General features: G+C 39.5%; 1 protein-coding gene across 6 annotated transcripts in view; it reads left to right on the top strand.

The window, feature by feature from the left end:
- The window catches only part of SLC4A4 (solute carrier family 4 member 4), a 432,216-nt gene that overhangs the window by 404,145 nt on the left and 12,214 nt on the right, over positions 1-15,857 (top strand). For all 6 annotated transcript variants that reach the window (XM_043971103.1, XM_043971104.1, XM_043971100.1 and 3 more), the window contains 3 exons: positions 5,483-5,551; positions 8,697-8,870; positions 9,827-9,988. In XM_043971103.1, coding sequence (XP_043827038.1) covers positions 5,483-5,551; positions 8,697-8,870; positions 9,827-9,988 — 405 coding nt within the window. The remainder of the gene's footprint in view (positions 1-5,482; positions 5,552-8,696; positions 8,871-9,826; positions 9,989-15,857) is intronic.

The following is a 15,857-nucleotide window of genomic DNA, read 5'->3' as shown; positions in this document are numbered from 1 at the left end:
GCTTAGCCTAAAGGACCAAGAGATAGAAGAAAGGTCTTGATCTTACTTTTAAAAATTTGCTACATAACAAAAAAAAAAAAAGTGACATTTCAGTGAGAATCAGTCCACAGCTGATCTTGAGATGGGTAATGGAATTTGTTGTTGTTGTTTTTAAGCAGAAACTCTGTTCAAAACTCCACCTTTAAAATTTATTTGGTGACTTTATCAGTCAATCAATAATTAAGCTCTTACCATAGTAGCACCAGAAATTCTGTTTGATTCTTACACTTAAAGCTAATTTTTTTCCTTTTTCTTTCTTTCTTTTTTTTTTTGCGGGGCAATGAGGGTTAAGTGACTTGGCCAGGGTCAGACAGCTAGTAAATGTCAAGTGTCTGAGGCCGTATTTGAACTCAGGTCCTCCTGAATCCAGGGCCGGTGCTTTATGTACTGAGCCACCTAGCTGTCCCTTAAATCCAATTTCACATGCATGCTAAGACATCACCCTTGTGATATCATTGGTCTTCTTTGAGAATGAAGGACAAACAACAATAACAAAGACAAAAGTGAGACAGACCCTGCCCTCAGTGAACTCACATTCTATTGGAAGAAACATGTACATAAAGGCATACACACACACACACATACACATACACACATGCACACATACATACACACATATACATGCAAAGTGTTCCTATGGTGATTTTTTGGGAGAAAGGTGGGGGGAGGGAGAACAAGGGAAGGCTTTATGTAGGAGAGGGATTAGCATTGGAGCTGGACTTTGAAGGAAGATAGAGATTCTACTAATGCTTTTTTTTTTTTTTGGTGGGGCAATGAGGGTTAAGTGATTTGCCCAGGGTCACACAGCTAGTGTCAAGTGTCTGAGGCTGGATTTGAACTTAGGTCTTCCTGAATCCAGGGCCAGTGCTTTATCCACTGCGCCATCTGGCGCCATCATAGCTGCCCCCTGGAAGGTAGAGATTCCAAGAAGTGGTAGCCACGAGGGAAGTCTGCATTCGAGGGAACTATTGTGCAAAGTCACAGCAAGATGACAAGAAGTCCAGTTTGACTGAACCACAGAGTGTAGAGGAGAGTAGTCTTGTGTAGTCAGTCTAGAAATCTAGGGGCTGGAGCAGAGGTTTGAAAGGGCAGCCTGTAACGTCCCCAAGTCTGGCCAAAATACAAGAGAAATAAATATACAACAGACCCTAGATGACAATGTCTGGTTTTCTAAGTCAATACTCCCTGGCAGGGATCCTTAAGTAATCTTTAGAGGCTCATTTCTATTTGAGTTTGACATGACTGCTACAGAGCTTGGGGGGAATTGGGGCTGGTATTCAATTTTGTCCCTATCTTCTCTCTACTTCACCCTTATAGCAGGTCTTCATTTCTCAGTCTCTTTAATCCAAATTCAAAATGTTACCCCCACCCTGAGAAGAAATGGCATATATTTACAACCTCTGTAATGCCCACTCTAGGTCTGTTTCCAGTGCACGAGGCAAGGAAGGAGGGGGCAGCTAGGTGGCACAATGGATAAAGCACTGGCCTTGGATTCAGGGGGACCTGAGTTCAAATCTGGCCTCAGACACTTGACACTTATTAGCTGTGTGACCCTGGGCAAGTCACTTAACCCTCATTTCCCTGTGCCCTCCCCCCCCAAAAAAATAAATGCAAGGAGGGGGCAGAAATTAAAGTTTAAACAATAAAAAATTCTACTTCTGGTTGCTTTTGGGGTGGTTTTATGTACTTTCAAAAGAGATCCTGACTGCACCATAACTAAGCTGAAGCCAAAGATCAAGTAGGGAGGGATATGTTATTCCAAAGTTAAAAAGGTAAATTCTCTGTAATCCTGATACAACATAATTTTTCTATCTGTGTCATGGCTGATACTGGATTATAATAGGGTTTCAGGGACCTATGCCTGTTGGCATAATCTGTCCGAGCCTGCTTCCAGTATTCTCTGGAATAGCCACTCTTGGGCTGAAGGTTGTGCTGTAAGATATGTCTCCAAGCTTTCAGGGAAGGTTCCCCAAACTCTGAGGTATTTTTCCTTTGTTTAAGAGCTTTTTCTTTAACCTTTCAGAAAAAGTCCAACTTTTCTCTGAAATCTTTCAGTATAGGCTATCTCTTTGAGTTCTGTGTTCTTTGAAGAATCCAGTATCCAACTCTGTCTATCTCTATATGTATTCTCTTTTTTTCTCACACACACATATCCATCCATCCATCCACCTACCATTTCTATCTATGTATCTGTTTACCTTCTATCTCTCTCATCTCTACCTACCATAACTATCTACCTACCTATCATCTATCTAATCATCTATTATCTATCTCTCTATCATCCATCTCTATTTATTATACAACTATCTCTCAACATATAGATCTCTCTACTTATCTCTCTATCTATCAATCAGAAGTTCATGGACTACAGGTTAAGAACTCCAGAGGAGAGCTGCCCAAAACAATAAAAGTTTAAGTGACTTGCTTGGCCATATATCCAATGTGTGCTTGAGGCAGGACTCCAACCCATTTCTCTCTGGTTCCCAGAAGTTCTCTATCCATCAATTTACATTTAACTTAATATATACAGTAAATGAGTTGGTGAACTATTGTTGTAATTTTCTGTAGATTTTTTTTTTGTCCTGGGTAAGAAACTTTTGGTTTTCTACATCATTAACTCCTTGACTAATTAAAACTTTTGGAAATGCTAGCTGACCTTTTAAATTATATCTACTCTCACTTTCTGTTTTAATATTTTAGCCTAATTTATATTTCCATGTTTTAAGTTTTTTTTCCCACATTGGTTTATATGTGTTTTAAGCTTGTTTATTTTTCACTAGTTTAACTTATAGTAGGGCCTTAACTCTAATAATTCTTTTGCCTTCCTTTGAACACTTTCTTTTGTCTTAAAAGTTGACTTGTAAGATAACCAGGAAAAGGGACTCATAATCTGCTGCCCCCTGATTGACTAATGGCAGTGAAGCCAAATTTAATAGAACAAATCTATAGCCCATGATAACAAAAAGTTTCACTAATCTTCCATGCCTTTGAGGTCAGATCTTTGTAGAGGGTGACCCTTTACTGAAAAGTTTCCTAAGAAATCTGTGTCCTGTATTCCCAGTCACCAGACTGGAAAGTATGGAGTTTCTGGTTCTAATTTGTGTTGAATATAAAAGCAGCCAGCACTGGTTTAAAAAAAAAAAACAACAAATAAACCCCAACTCTAACAATAGTAAATCATTATAATTGCAGAGGCTTAAGTTTAGCTTTCCAGAGAGAAAATGTACGGCACCGCACACATTATCTTGAGTTTCTTCTTTAGAGCCTTTACATGGATACAACTTTGACCCAAACTTCCAAATTTTGTGGAGGCTTGAGAATCAGTGTGTTCTATTTTTGTCCCTCATAAAACAGAAAATGAGACTTATAAAGTGATCCCAGCATTTCATTTATTCCTTTTAATAGTTCACAGTAGGTTTTAAGGGGAGGGTGGGGAAAATGCATATTCCATTTAAAGGCAATGAAGAAACCCATCCTGACTCTCGGAACTTTGGCTGTGTGCTGTGTGCCTCTATGTGGTGCTGATTGGGTACTACAACACACTGAAGATTTCTTTTTCCCCTCCTCACAATGAGCTAAGTACTCTACATAATCACTTTTCTGTGCTTAAGGTCAAATTAACTGCAGTATGGTTTTCAGCCAGTTCCTTTGTAGTGAAGCATCCAAACACTTTTCATACAATTTTAATCATTTTGATGGCTAATCTTTTAAAATTAGAGGCAATCACACTAATGCTATTTCTAAGTGCTCAAGTCCACCATGGTGCCACAGATTCTCAGATACAGGATTGTCTTTAGATGGTCCCAGGAGAGAAAGCTAGGAAATGGAATTTCATCCATTATGTTGGGGAAGAATGATGCTTTAAGAAAACACCAGTGGAAAATCCGGAGATTTCTTTTAGTTGGGACCTTGTCTCCACCTTTCTCTTCTTTTTTAAAAAGCTGTACTTATATCAGGTTGGTTAGACTTAGTGGAAACTGTCTCTTGATCTGCCATTATATGTTTCCTATTTGTGAGAGTGAATTATATGATGGGGTCAGTTCAGTGCCCAAAGGTGAAGATGATATGAATACAGGTATTTATGTATTTGAAAAATACATTAAATTTCTTTGGAAAATACATGTATACATGCATATATACACATACATATATGTGTACACACGTACCTAAATGCACACACACAAATATATGCAATGTATATAAATATATTTATATGTATTTTCTTTATATATACGCAGATTTGTGTGTATATGTGTTATATATGTCTATATAGAGATTTGTATATATATACACATACACATGCATACATACACATACACATACATATTCTGCCCAGATTATAGGCTTTGTAGAAACAGATTTGCTCTGAATTCCAGTCTTGGTTTATAGAATACTTCACACAGTGCACTCTATAGTGAGTGAGCCAAAATAAGCAAAGAAGCAGCTAGGAGGTAACATCATACACAAAGTACTGGGTCTGGAGTCAGGAAGACATGAGTTCAAGTCTACCCTCAGATACTTTAAGTTGTATCACTCCTCATCTTTAAAGTGGGCATAATAAAAGCATCAAGCTCAAGGTCTTTTTGTGAAAATCAAATGAAATAATAGATGCTTAGAGTGCTATAGAAATGCTGTCTATTATTAGTAGCAATAACGATTTACATGTTTACTCCTTGCTGTCCTTCCTGGTTTGGACAAGAGTGTTAATGAGGGATTTACAGAGAATAAGTCGATTTTACCTCTTTCCCAGCACTAGAACAGGAATCTCACCCTTCCTGGCTTAAAAAAAAAAATGCCTGGGGGCCAGTTAGGTGGTGCAGTAGATAAAGCACCAGCCCTGGATTCAGGAGGACCTGAGTTCAAATCTGGCCTCAGACATTTGACACTTACTAGCTGTGTGACCTTGGGCAAATCACTCAACCCTCACTGTCCTACAAAAACAAAACCAAAAAAAAAAAGTGCCTCTATAAGAGAAAAACAGTTTGAAATTAAATTTGGAGGGAAACCCCCTCCCCACAAAAGTCACTCTTTTGACACCTTGATACTGTTTAAGTTTTATTCTTTGACACGTAATATGTGATAATTATAGAAATTGATAAGTACTTATCTGTCTGTAGTTTTTTCTTTTTTATGCTGGAACTAGAACTAAATATTTATGGCATCATTTTTGAGAACATAGCACAGGACTGGATAGAGAGTTATCCTTGGAATTGGGAAAACCTGGGTCCAATCCCAGCCTCTGAAACAGGCTGGGTGAGCCTAAGTAGAGCCTTCATCCCTCTGTGCTCAGACAATTCCAGTTGCATTGAAGTTGCTTATTGGCACAGGGAGAGGGAGTTTCCTAAACTGATGAAATCATCTGTCGAATCTGAAAGAAAACACAAAATTGTTCTTGATTATTTGGCATTTAACATTTACTAAGTACTGTTTTCTTCCTCCCTAGTTTATTCCCATGCCTGTACTCTATGGTGTGTTCCTGTACATGGGGGTTGCATCCCTTAATGGTGTGCAGGTAAGTGTGTCTTAGTAACCCAGTGAGTGCCCTTCTGATAACAAGAGTATTCTGGGAAAGAACCTTTGAAGGAAAATGGTAATCATTAACGTCCGGGTTTTCCCCATCTTGCCTCTTTTCATTCCGGAGACCTCAATCAAGTTTAACCCATGTTTACAAAACCTATCATACCTACACATTCTTAGAGATGAAGTTCATAAAGGTCAGTGGACCAGGAAGGCAACCAAGCTGTAATTCTTGTGTCGCCAAAGAGAAACATGTCCCCTTCCTCCACTGTGCTTTCCAATAGTGAATTAGACCATCTTGAACTGGTGACATCCAGGTGCTGACGGATAGCCCCTAGCGTGGGAACAGGAAGTACTCATAGGGTACCAGTTTACTTCTCCCATGGCCTCTGATCAATCATCAAACTGTTTTGCACAAATAAAAGAGTCAAGCTAATGTTTTTTATGTGTTGTTTTTGATCTGACAAATCAGCTAAGGGAATGCTGCTATTCGTAAGCTGGCAAAGCTGATTTTCTACCCTCTTCCTCCTCCCCACTCAACACCTTTTATTTATTTTTTTAAATAAAATCACTGGTGGGGGGGGGGAGAATTATGTAAGGGACATTTTCTCTTACTGAAGGCATAATTTAATTGGCAGCAGGAAATTGGAAGTGTTTCTATTGCTTTCTGGCACCTCGTTAATTGCAGCCTTATTTAGTACTTAGTAGTGTTTTAATGACAAAAGGCTGCATGTTCCCTGAACACCATTGGAATTTATTTGGGCCCCTTAGAATGGTCCTTGCTTTCTTTCATTCATTGGATTTATATGAGTTTGGTTTGGGAGTCAGATGGAACTGGGCAAGTGGCCAGGTCAAAAATAAGAGAGAAGCCCCTTGTAGTATTTTGTTTCTTCTTTTCTTTTCTTTTCTTTCTTTCTTTTTGTATTCTATTCCAGAATGGAGTCGTTCACATGCTCTAGATAGGTGGTCAGGATGCCAAAGGATCTGGCCTTTTTTGTGGGTAGCATTTGTATTAGAAGTAGCCTGTTCCTTGTGTTTGAATGACAAGCTGGCCCTCCAGAGACTCAAATGTGGTTTTTGGTCTCTAGGATATCCAAGGAAAGTTTGGGAAGCCAGAATCCTTAAATATGGAATTTGACTCAACAAGATGCATTTTATCCTCATGAAGGGACTAATCCAGCACAAATTAGTCTTTTGCCTTTGCCCCTGAACCTCAGGGTATACATCAATGCTTTCTCATTGTTTCCCCCAAATGGCTTTTTTAAAGCAAAAATCAAGTTGTGTTTGTTCTAACTTTTTATCTCAGTGTTAAAAGAACTAGCCTTCTCCTGACTGATTCCATGGGACAACAAAGAAAGGCTGAGACAGATGACATACCCTGTTAAGACTGTATTTTCTCAGAAACTCATTGTTTATTCTCCTGTTGACTAAATGGAAAAAAAAGCCCTTTCCTGGTCTAGAAAATGGGTATGAATATACCTGTAGTAATTCACACGGTTGCTGAAAAACCCAAATGAGGGAATGTATATAAAATATGTAGCAAACTTTAAAGTGCCCCTTATTATCAAGAAAATGGACTTTCTGACTTGGCTTGACCAACACTTGATTTGTCCAGGGTCTTCTGAATTCCTCCTGAATTTTCTCAGGGAAAATGTTAGAGTATTCCTTCCAGTTTCTACAGGGGGAAATGTCAAAGTACTACAACCTAAGCTAATAGAAATACCATATATATATTGGTTTACTGATGGGTTAAAATGTTTTGATCTTATATATACAATCACATAAAATGTTTGTATATTGGTCATTTTTGACAAGAAAATTTGAACAGAAAGAAAGGAAGAAAGAAAAGAAGAAAGAAGGAAAGAAAGAAAACAAAGAAAGGAAAAAAGAAAGGAAAGGAAAGAAAAGAAAGGAAAAAAAGGAAAATAAAGTAAGAAAATGAAAAATAGTATGTTTCAGTCTCTATTCAGGAATGAAAGACAAAGCAATCATTGGAGATGAGAGATGTGTAGCGAAGAGACGAAAAAATTTGGACGACAGTGTTATATAGTGGTTAATCTAGAATTCGTTTCTAGGTCCCTTGAATTCTGACCTAGTGGATTTCCCACCCCACCCCTAGACTACATTATCTACCCCTTCCTTATACTTACATCATAGGGAACTTGTGAATATTGTAGTTGAGCAAATGAAATTGTGTATGTAAAGCAATCCTTAAAATGATAGATTAACATATGCATATGTCATTTATTGTTATTATTTCATTGAGTTCATGAAATAGAAATGATTGAAGCTTCAGAGATACTATTTTCCCCTCAGAAAGAAACATGGTACACATGTAACTCCAAACTCCTCTGTTCAGCTCTGAAAGCCTTCCACAGCCTGGCCCCAATCTATGTCTCCACCCTTTTGAACAAAACTCCCCCTCCTCCACTCTGCAATCAAGCCAAACTGGCTTCCTTCCTACCCCTTACTCTATCTCTCACCTCTGAGCTTGGTGCTGGCTGTCCTCAGTGCCGCGTCCTCATTACCTCAGCCTGAGTCCCATTTTTCTTTATGATGCCTTTACTCACCCCCCAATTGCTAGTGCCCACCCCCTCAAACTACCTTATATATAGCCAATTCTAATGGAGGAGACAAGTGTGTGTGTGTGTGTGTGTGTGTGTGTGTGTGTGTGTGTGTGTGTGTGTGTATATATATATATATATGTGTGTGTGTGTATATATATATGTGTATATATATATATACACACACACACACTCATACACACAAATATGTATATATGTATATATTTATAAGTATAAATGTATATTTTAAAAATATAAATATACACATAAATATGTGTATATTTATAAGCATAAATATATTTAAAATATATGCTTAAATATGTATATATTCATAAGTATAACTATATATGTATATATAAAATATACAGTTATCTCTTCCATTAGAATGCAAACTCCCTACAAGTAGGGATCATTCCCTTTTTTGTATTGGCACCCCCAGTTCCTAGCACAGTGCCTGGCAAAGAGTAGGTGCTTAATAAATGCTCATAGATTGGTTGATTGATTGGGCACTGAGTGACACTGGTCTCGTGTGCCAGTCCTTGAGCTAACGCCCTGTCCCTCTCCCTTTCTTTGTAGTTCATGGATCGTCTGAAGCTGCTTCTGATGCCCCTCAAGCACCAGCCTGACTTCATCTACCTTCGCCATGTCCCCCTGCGCCGCGTCCATCTCTTCACTTTCCTCCAAGTGCTATGCCTGGCCCTTCTCTGGATCCTCAAGTCCACAGTGGCCGCCATTATCTTTCCAGTCATGGTAGGAATTTCTGTGCACTTGAAATGCATTCTAGTGAGGCACTCCAACATCGGGTCATTTTTATATTGGCAAGAGACACACCTCTCTCTTCCTGTGTGGCCCTGAAATCTGTGAGCATCATCTGAAAGCACTTCCTCTCCTGTGTGTGTGTGTGTGTGTGTGTGTGTGTGTGTGTGTGTGTGTGTGTGTGTTGTAGGAAATACTGGTACTGCCTTGCCTGAAGTCACTGGATAAACTATAGGAGCCTCAATTGCCCATCTCCGTCCTTGAGCTTCTTGCTGCCTTTTTCCCACTGTGTCAGACTCTGTTCAAGAATAAACTTGGCCTCTCTAAGTGTCTTTTCTTGCAACAATATAAAAAACAACAGCACACCAAGCAGTTCAAAAGTGAAACTATTAAGTCCCTTTGATGAACCCCAAATGATGGAAGGGGAGATTAATTCCTACAAAATTCATCCCTCATTTTCCCATTTTCTTTTGGCTCCCCATTCCCGGCAAGAAATTGGCACCATGCATCCAGTATAAGGTCAAGCTCAGGTCTGCCTTATGTCTCCCACACCCTCTTGGCTGCTGAATTGCTGTGCTATCTCCTTCACTTGTGTTTGATTTTTTAAAAAAGCAAATAATAATTGACCTTTTCCCTACAGCTTTAGTTTGTCCAGTTGTTGTGTTGTAAGATTGTGTGTGTGTGTGTGTGTGTGTGTAAGAGAAACAAGGATAAAGAGAAAGAAATTGTCAAAGCCTTTCTTTTTCAAAGAACAAGACTTGTTGCTGCATGGGAGTGTTGATGTTGAATGACTGGTCCAAGGTCACCCAGCTATCATATGCCATAAGCAGGGCTTAGAGCCAGGCCTTTCATCTACCCCAACATGCTGACCTCTCAGCAGAGTTGCTACCTGTTGATAATAATACCATATATATAGTCTTTGCTCGATGGCTTCCTCTCTGTCATTCCAGATCTTGGCTCTTGTAGCTGTCAGAAAAGGCATGGACTACCTCTTTTCCCAGCATGACCTCAGTTTCCTTGATGATGTCATTCCAGAAAAGGACAAGAAAAAGAAAGAAGATGAGAAGAAAAAGAAAAAGAAGAAAGGCAGTCTGGATAGTGACAATGATGATGTAAGAAGTTTTCCAGCCTTCCAGAGGAAAGCTGGCCAAGGCACCAATGGGGAGAATGGGCTTCTTCCCCATGTTGGGAGAGGGCAATGTATTTCCAAGAATGCACAAACCACACCTAGGTCTGTCAAATGGCTTTGTTCTTGTCTTAGAACAGGATACTCTCAGTTACCCTCTCTCCTTTTCCTTTTTTTCACCTTCCTCTCCCTCTAATGTTGATTTTGGTTCCTTAGAATTTACATACCCTACAGAGTGACACACTTCCTAGCCACTTATTTTACCACTATATTGGTAAAGGATTCTGGGCTCACAAATATAAAGCACAAGATAGTATTTGCTTGGTTACATCAGTTTTCACACTTTAAAAATGCATTGATGTGTTTTGCTTTTAAATCATCTTCATTACCAAATAGGTCCCTCCTGAGATTCTGTAAATATCCTGGGAATGGGAAATTTAATATGTGTCTTGCCATTGTCATGATTGGTTTTAGGTGGATAGGGATACCCTCTGAGCCAGTGAGCTGTCCTTTAAAAAAGGACAAAAATCCTGGCAGTTGGGCAAAATTAATCTGTCCATAAACTGAGTCTGACAACGTGTATGTGTATGTATGCATACATACATATATATCTACACACATACTTGTATATATGTATATGAGTGTGTTTCTATATCTACAGCATAGGTCTTTACCTGTTCAAAGAAGGGAAAGAGAGGCATTTTCTCATCTCTTCCCTGAAGATGTTTGGTCTTTATAATTACCCAGCATTCAGTTTCTTCTCTTTTTTTATCATTGTTATTCTTTGATTGATAACATACTAAAGGTACTTGATTTGTTATTATTAATTTAATCTTTAAATAAGTATCTCACATATAGTAATCCTTTAATGAGTACTTCTTGTTGTTTACTGACAAAAGGGTGAGTTCTTAGGAGCTGTAATCTCTGGCTATAACAACATTTGTATAATGAGATATGAGAGGCAACATGGAATAGTGAGCAGATAGAAAGCCAGGTTCTGACCTGGGAAGACCAGAGTCTAAGCCTTATCTCTGACATCTACTGGCTCTGTGACTGGCTAAGAAACTTAGCCCCCAGTGCTCCCAAGCAACTCAACAAAATGATGAGTTATGAGTTGCCAATTTGCAATGGTGGAAAAGGAATTTCTTCAGAGACCATTGAAGTCACAGATACAGAAACATATCTATCTATATGTGTGTATAAGTATATACATATGTATATATGCATACATGTCTATATGTAGTTTGTATATATACTCTTATCAATTAATATATACATACATATACATACTATACACACATACCTATACATACATGTACACATACAAATACACACACACATATATATCACACCTAATATGTGCTAAGCACTGGAGATACAAAAAGAGGCAAAAGACAGCCCTAGCCCTCAAAGATCTTACAATCTGATGGTGAAGACACAGGGTGCAAATGAATATACGCAAAACAGGCTATATGTAGGATAATAAGTAGAAAATAATTAACAGATGGGAGATACCAGAATTGAAAAGACATTGGGGGAGACTTCCATTAATTAGTAAGATTTTAGTTAGGGCTTAACGGAAACCAGGGAGGTCTGTTGTTAGGGTAGAGGATTGTATATGATCTACACACTCATATGTGCCCTCCTTCACTCTGTTTAGATCTACACAGACACATACACAAACACATCTATATATCTGGAAATGGAGATAATTAACAGAGGGAAGACACTAGAATTAAGAGTTGCCTGGGGGTGGGGCAGCTAGGTGGTGCAGTGGATAAAGCACTGGCCCTGGATTCAGGAGGACCTGAGTTCAAATCTGGCCTCAGACACTTGACACTTACTAGCTGTGTAACCCTGGGCAAGTCACTTAACCCTCATTGCCCTCCCCACCCAAAAAAAGAAAGAAAAAAAAGAGGTTCTGGGAAAGGCTTTGTGGAGAAGATGGGATTTTTTTTGAGATTTCAAGCAAGCCAGGGAATTCTTGCTACTCAGCAACTGAACAGATTGCATTTGTAATCTTAGCCTTAAGATCATATGAAGAATGAGGTTTCGATACATACATGACAATTTTGACATGATCATCACAAGGATGTCTAATAGAGATAGAACAAGTGACCAAGGGGATGTCCACTACCAATCTACTGGTCTGAGCAAGTGTCATTCAGAAACTTTCATGCATACAATGCCTAATGACAAGGTGCCCCTTCTTGTTAAAGTGGAAACTTTATCTTCCCAAATCTACAAAACCAAACAAGTGTAAACAAAATTTACATAATTTCACTTTTAAATGATATTTGTATAAGTTTTTTGCATCTATGTTTCTGAAGTTCTTAAGGCTTAACATTTCACCAAGCCTTTTGGGACACACTGTATGTCGTAATTAGTAAGCTCAGTGAGTGATATCCATGTACATAAAATTCACTTGAGAATGATCTCCTTTGTGGTTTACTGACCAATTGGGGCCAACTGATTTGAGATTTACTTATCATTTAATGAGGAATAAAGGCATTAGAACCTGTATTTCCCTAAAATAGATGCAGGGTGAAGACCAAGCTGTTCTCCCATCCCCTGCTGTCTTTCACAGAAGGGATGTGGTTACTGCATTCTCTTGCTACTGGTGAAGACCATCTCATAGAGCTGCCAATACTCCATAAGGAATGTTTAGTCACTGTAATTAGGCAGTCTGGAACTAGTCTTTGTTTAAGAAACACTCGAAAGAAAAGCATGCACAGTTTATCCTAACAGCTCCTCGAAATGTTTGGGAAAGAAATGATTGTTTTTCTTATTGGAATGAATTGATTTATCTATCATGAATAGATGTGCCAAGTCAAATCAAGTCAAGTATGCCAGTCATTCTGCTAAGTGCTGAGGATACAAAGAAAGACAAAAAACAGCCCCTGCCCTCAAGGAACTCACAGTCTCATGGGGAGACACATGCAAATAACTATATACAATAAAGATATTGACCAGATAAATTGGAACTCTGGTTGAGACTTGAAGGAGGCCAGAGAAGCTAGCTTATGTTGGTATTATGCTAGCAATCTCTGCCAGCCACAGAGAGATCATTCTTGGACTTTTTTGTTTTCCTTTTTTTTTTAATAATTAAATTTGGCTTTTTTTTTAAGTGAACAAAAAGCATTTTCTTTCCCACTCCCCACCCACCTTTGGAAAAAAAGAAAACCAAAACTTTTCTGACAAATAGGCATAGTCCAGAAAAACAAATTCCTGCATTGGCCACGTCCAAAAATAAATGTCTCATTCTGCACTGTGAGGCCACTGCCCTTCTGTCAGGAATTAGGTATTGTTTTCACCATGAGCTGTTCCTACATCACATCCCTCTGAGATGATCCTAAGTCATAGTCATTTCAGAAGCTCTCTCTCTTGTTCTGTGTTTCTCTCTCTCTCTCTCTCTCTCTCTCTCTCTCTCTCTCTCTCTCTCTCTCTCTCTCTCTCTCTCTCTGTCTTTCACTGTCTCTTTCTCTGTCTTCTCTCACTCTCTCTGTCTCTGTATCTTTCTCTCTCTGTCTCTCTTCTCTCCCTCTCTGTCTCTCTCTGTGTCTGTGTCTGTCTGTCTGTCTGTCTCTCCCTCTCTCTCTCTATATATATAGTATGTATCTTTATATATGTGTGTCTGTATCTATATCTATATGCATTTGTTACAAAAGAGATCTTCAAATTTCTGCTCACTTTGTTCACAGATGAGTAGGAAGAACTGACTTAATATAGCTGTAATGGGTTGTCAATGAGTGCAAGATGAAGTAGGATTGGCCTTATGTAAACTTGGTTAAAAACAAATCTCTGGGGCAGCTAGATGGCACAGTGGTTAAAGCACCGGCCCTGGATTCAGGAGTACCTGAGTTCAAATCCAGCCTCAGACACTTGACACTTACTAGCTGTGTGACCGTGGGCAAGTCACTTAACCCCCATTGCCTAAAAAAACCCCCAAAAACCCCAACCAAACAAAAAACCCAAATCTCTGATTTCAGCAGTCCCATGTATGTTCTTCAGGAGTATGGTGCCAGAGCTCAACCCCCCACCCCAAACCCCAACTGGATATACAATCAACAATTTATGTTGCACCATAGTGGACTATCAAGTCAAGTCAAATCAATGAGCATTTATTAGGCACCTACAATGTGCCAGATACTGTGCTAAGCTCTAGGGATACAAAGAAAGGCAAAAACAATGTCTGCTTTCATAGAGCTCATAGTCTAATAATAACCAAACAATGTACTTACCAGATACATACTTGGTAAATGGGACACAATATCCAAGGGAAGGTGCTGGCATTAAGAAGACTCAGAAGAGGCTTCTGGGAGAAGGTAGGATTTTAGCTGGGACAACCAGGAGTGGAGCTGAGCAGGGAGATCCCCAGGAGTTTATTGAGTGGAGGAATGACAGCCCTGTGCTCTAGGAAGATCACTGACAGCTGAGTGGAGAATGGACTGGAATAGGGAGAGATGAGAGGCAGAGAGAGACCAATCAGCAGGCTATTGTGTTAGTCCAGGTGTGGGGTGATGAGCGCCTACACTAGGGTGGTAGCAGTGTCAAAGGAAAAAAGGGGGCATGCATGAGAGATTTTGCAAAGGTATAGTCTAATCCAATAAAGATTTAGTCTGTTCCTTTTATGTGTTAGGCACTGGGCCAAGCACTAGGGATACAAGAAAAACCATGTCTCCCCTCAAGGAGATTACAGTCTAAAGAAGGAGACAACACACAAGAGGAGGCAGAAAAAAAGGATGGGGTGGAGTGGATAGGCAGAATACCAGTGGGTATCTGATGTGGGACCAGCTTGTTCCATGGAGTTGAAACCAGGCAGAATCGCAGATGCAAAGTGAAGTTAGCTGAGAATCCAGTTTCTTCCCTCTATAAAGATAATATCTATAGGATTTTTGAACAGATTAAATATATGGAGATAAGTATGAGTGACAGGTAAATTGTAAGCCCAGATGACTAAGAGGATGGTGGTACTCTTGACAACAGGGGAGATGGGAAGAGGAGAGCCTTTAGGTAAAATATAGTTCCTTCAGTGCCTTCATGATGAATTTAGATGTCTATAGGCATCCTGTTTGAAATATTCAATCCAATAGGCATTTGGAGATTCTGGATAATAGATCTGAGGATCATCTATATAGAAATGATAATTGACTCCATCAGAGCTGACTAGATCACCAAGTGAAATAGTGTAGAGGGAGAAGAAAAGAGGTCCCAGGTCAGAGCCTTGGGAGGCACTCACTCTTCACAGTTATGACTTCTATAAGGATTCTGTAAAGAACAAGAACGTGATGTCAGAGAAAGAGGAGAGCAATCAGGAGAGAGCCGGGTCATGAAAACCCGGGGAACAGAGAGTATCCAGAAGTTAGGGGTCAACAATAACAAAGATCAAGAACAACGAGGATCAAGAAAAGTTCATTAGATTTGGTGATTAGGTGGGCACTGGTAACTCTGAACAGAGTGGTTTCCATTGGATGAGGAGGTCTGAAGGCAGACTGCAGAGACTTAAGAAGGGTGGGAGAGGAAATAAAGTGGAGGAGGGACCTATTATAGACACTCTTCTCAAGGAGTTTAGCCACAAAGTGGGAAGATATGGGATGATAGCTATCAGGGATTGATGAATCAGGATTTGTTTTTGAGACCGTGGGAGACATGTAGACAGCAGAGAAGTTACCGGTAGAGAGAGAAAGATTGAAGACTATTAAGAAAAATGGAGGGGCAGCTAGGTGGCACAGTGGATAGAGCACCAGCCCTGGAGTCAGGAGGACCTGAGTTCAGATCCGAATTCAGACACTTAACACTTGCTAACTGTGTGACCCTGGGCAAGTCACTTAGCCCCAATTGCCTCGCAAAAAAAA

This window comes from Dromiciops gliroides, chromosome 6, assembly GCF_019393635.1.
Source record: "Dromiciops gliroides isolate mDroGli1 chromosome 6, mDroGli1.pri, whole genome shotgun sequence".
NCBI classification, from domain to species: domain Eukaryota; kingdom Metazoa; phylum Chordata; class Mammalia; order Microbiotheria; family Microbiotheriidae; genus Dromiciops; species Dromiciops gliroides.
This window is presented reverse-complemented; position numbering and strand designations above follow the sequence as displayed.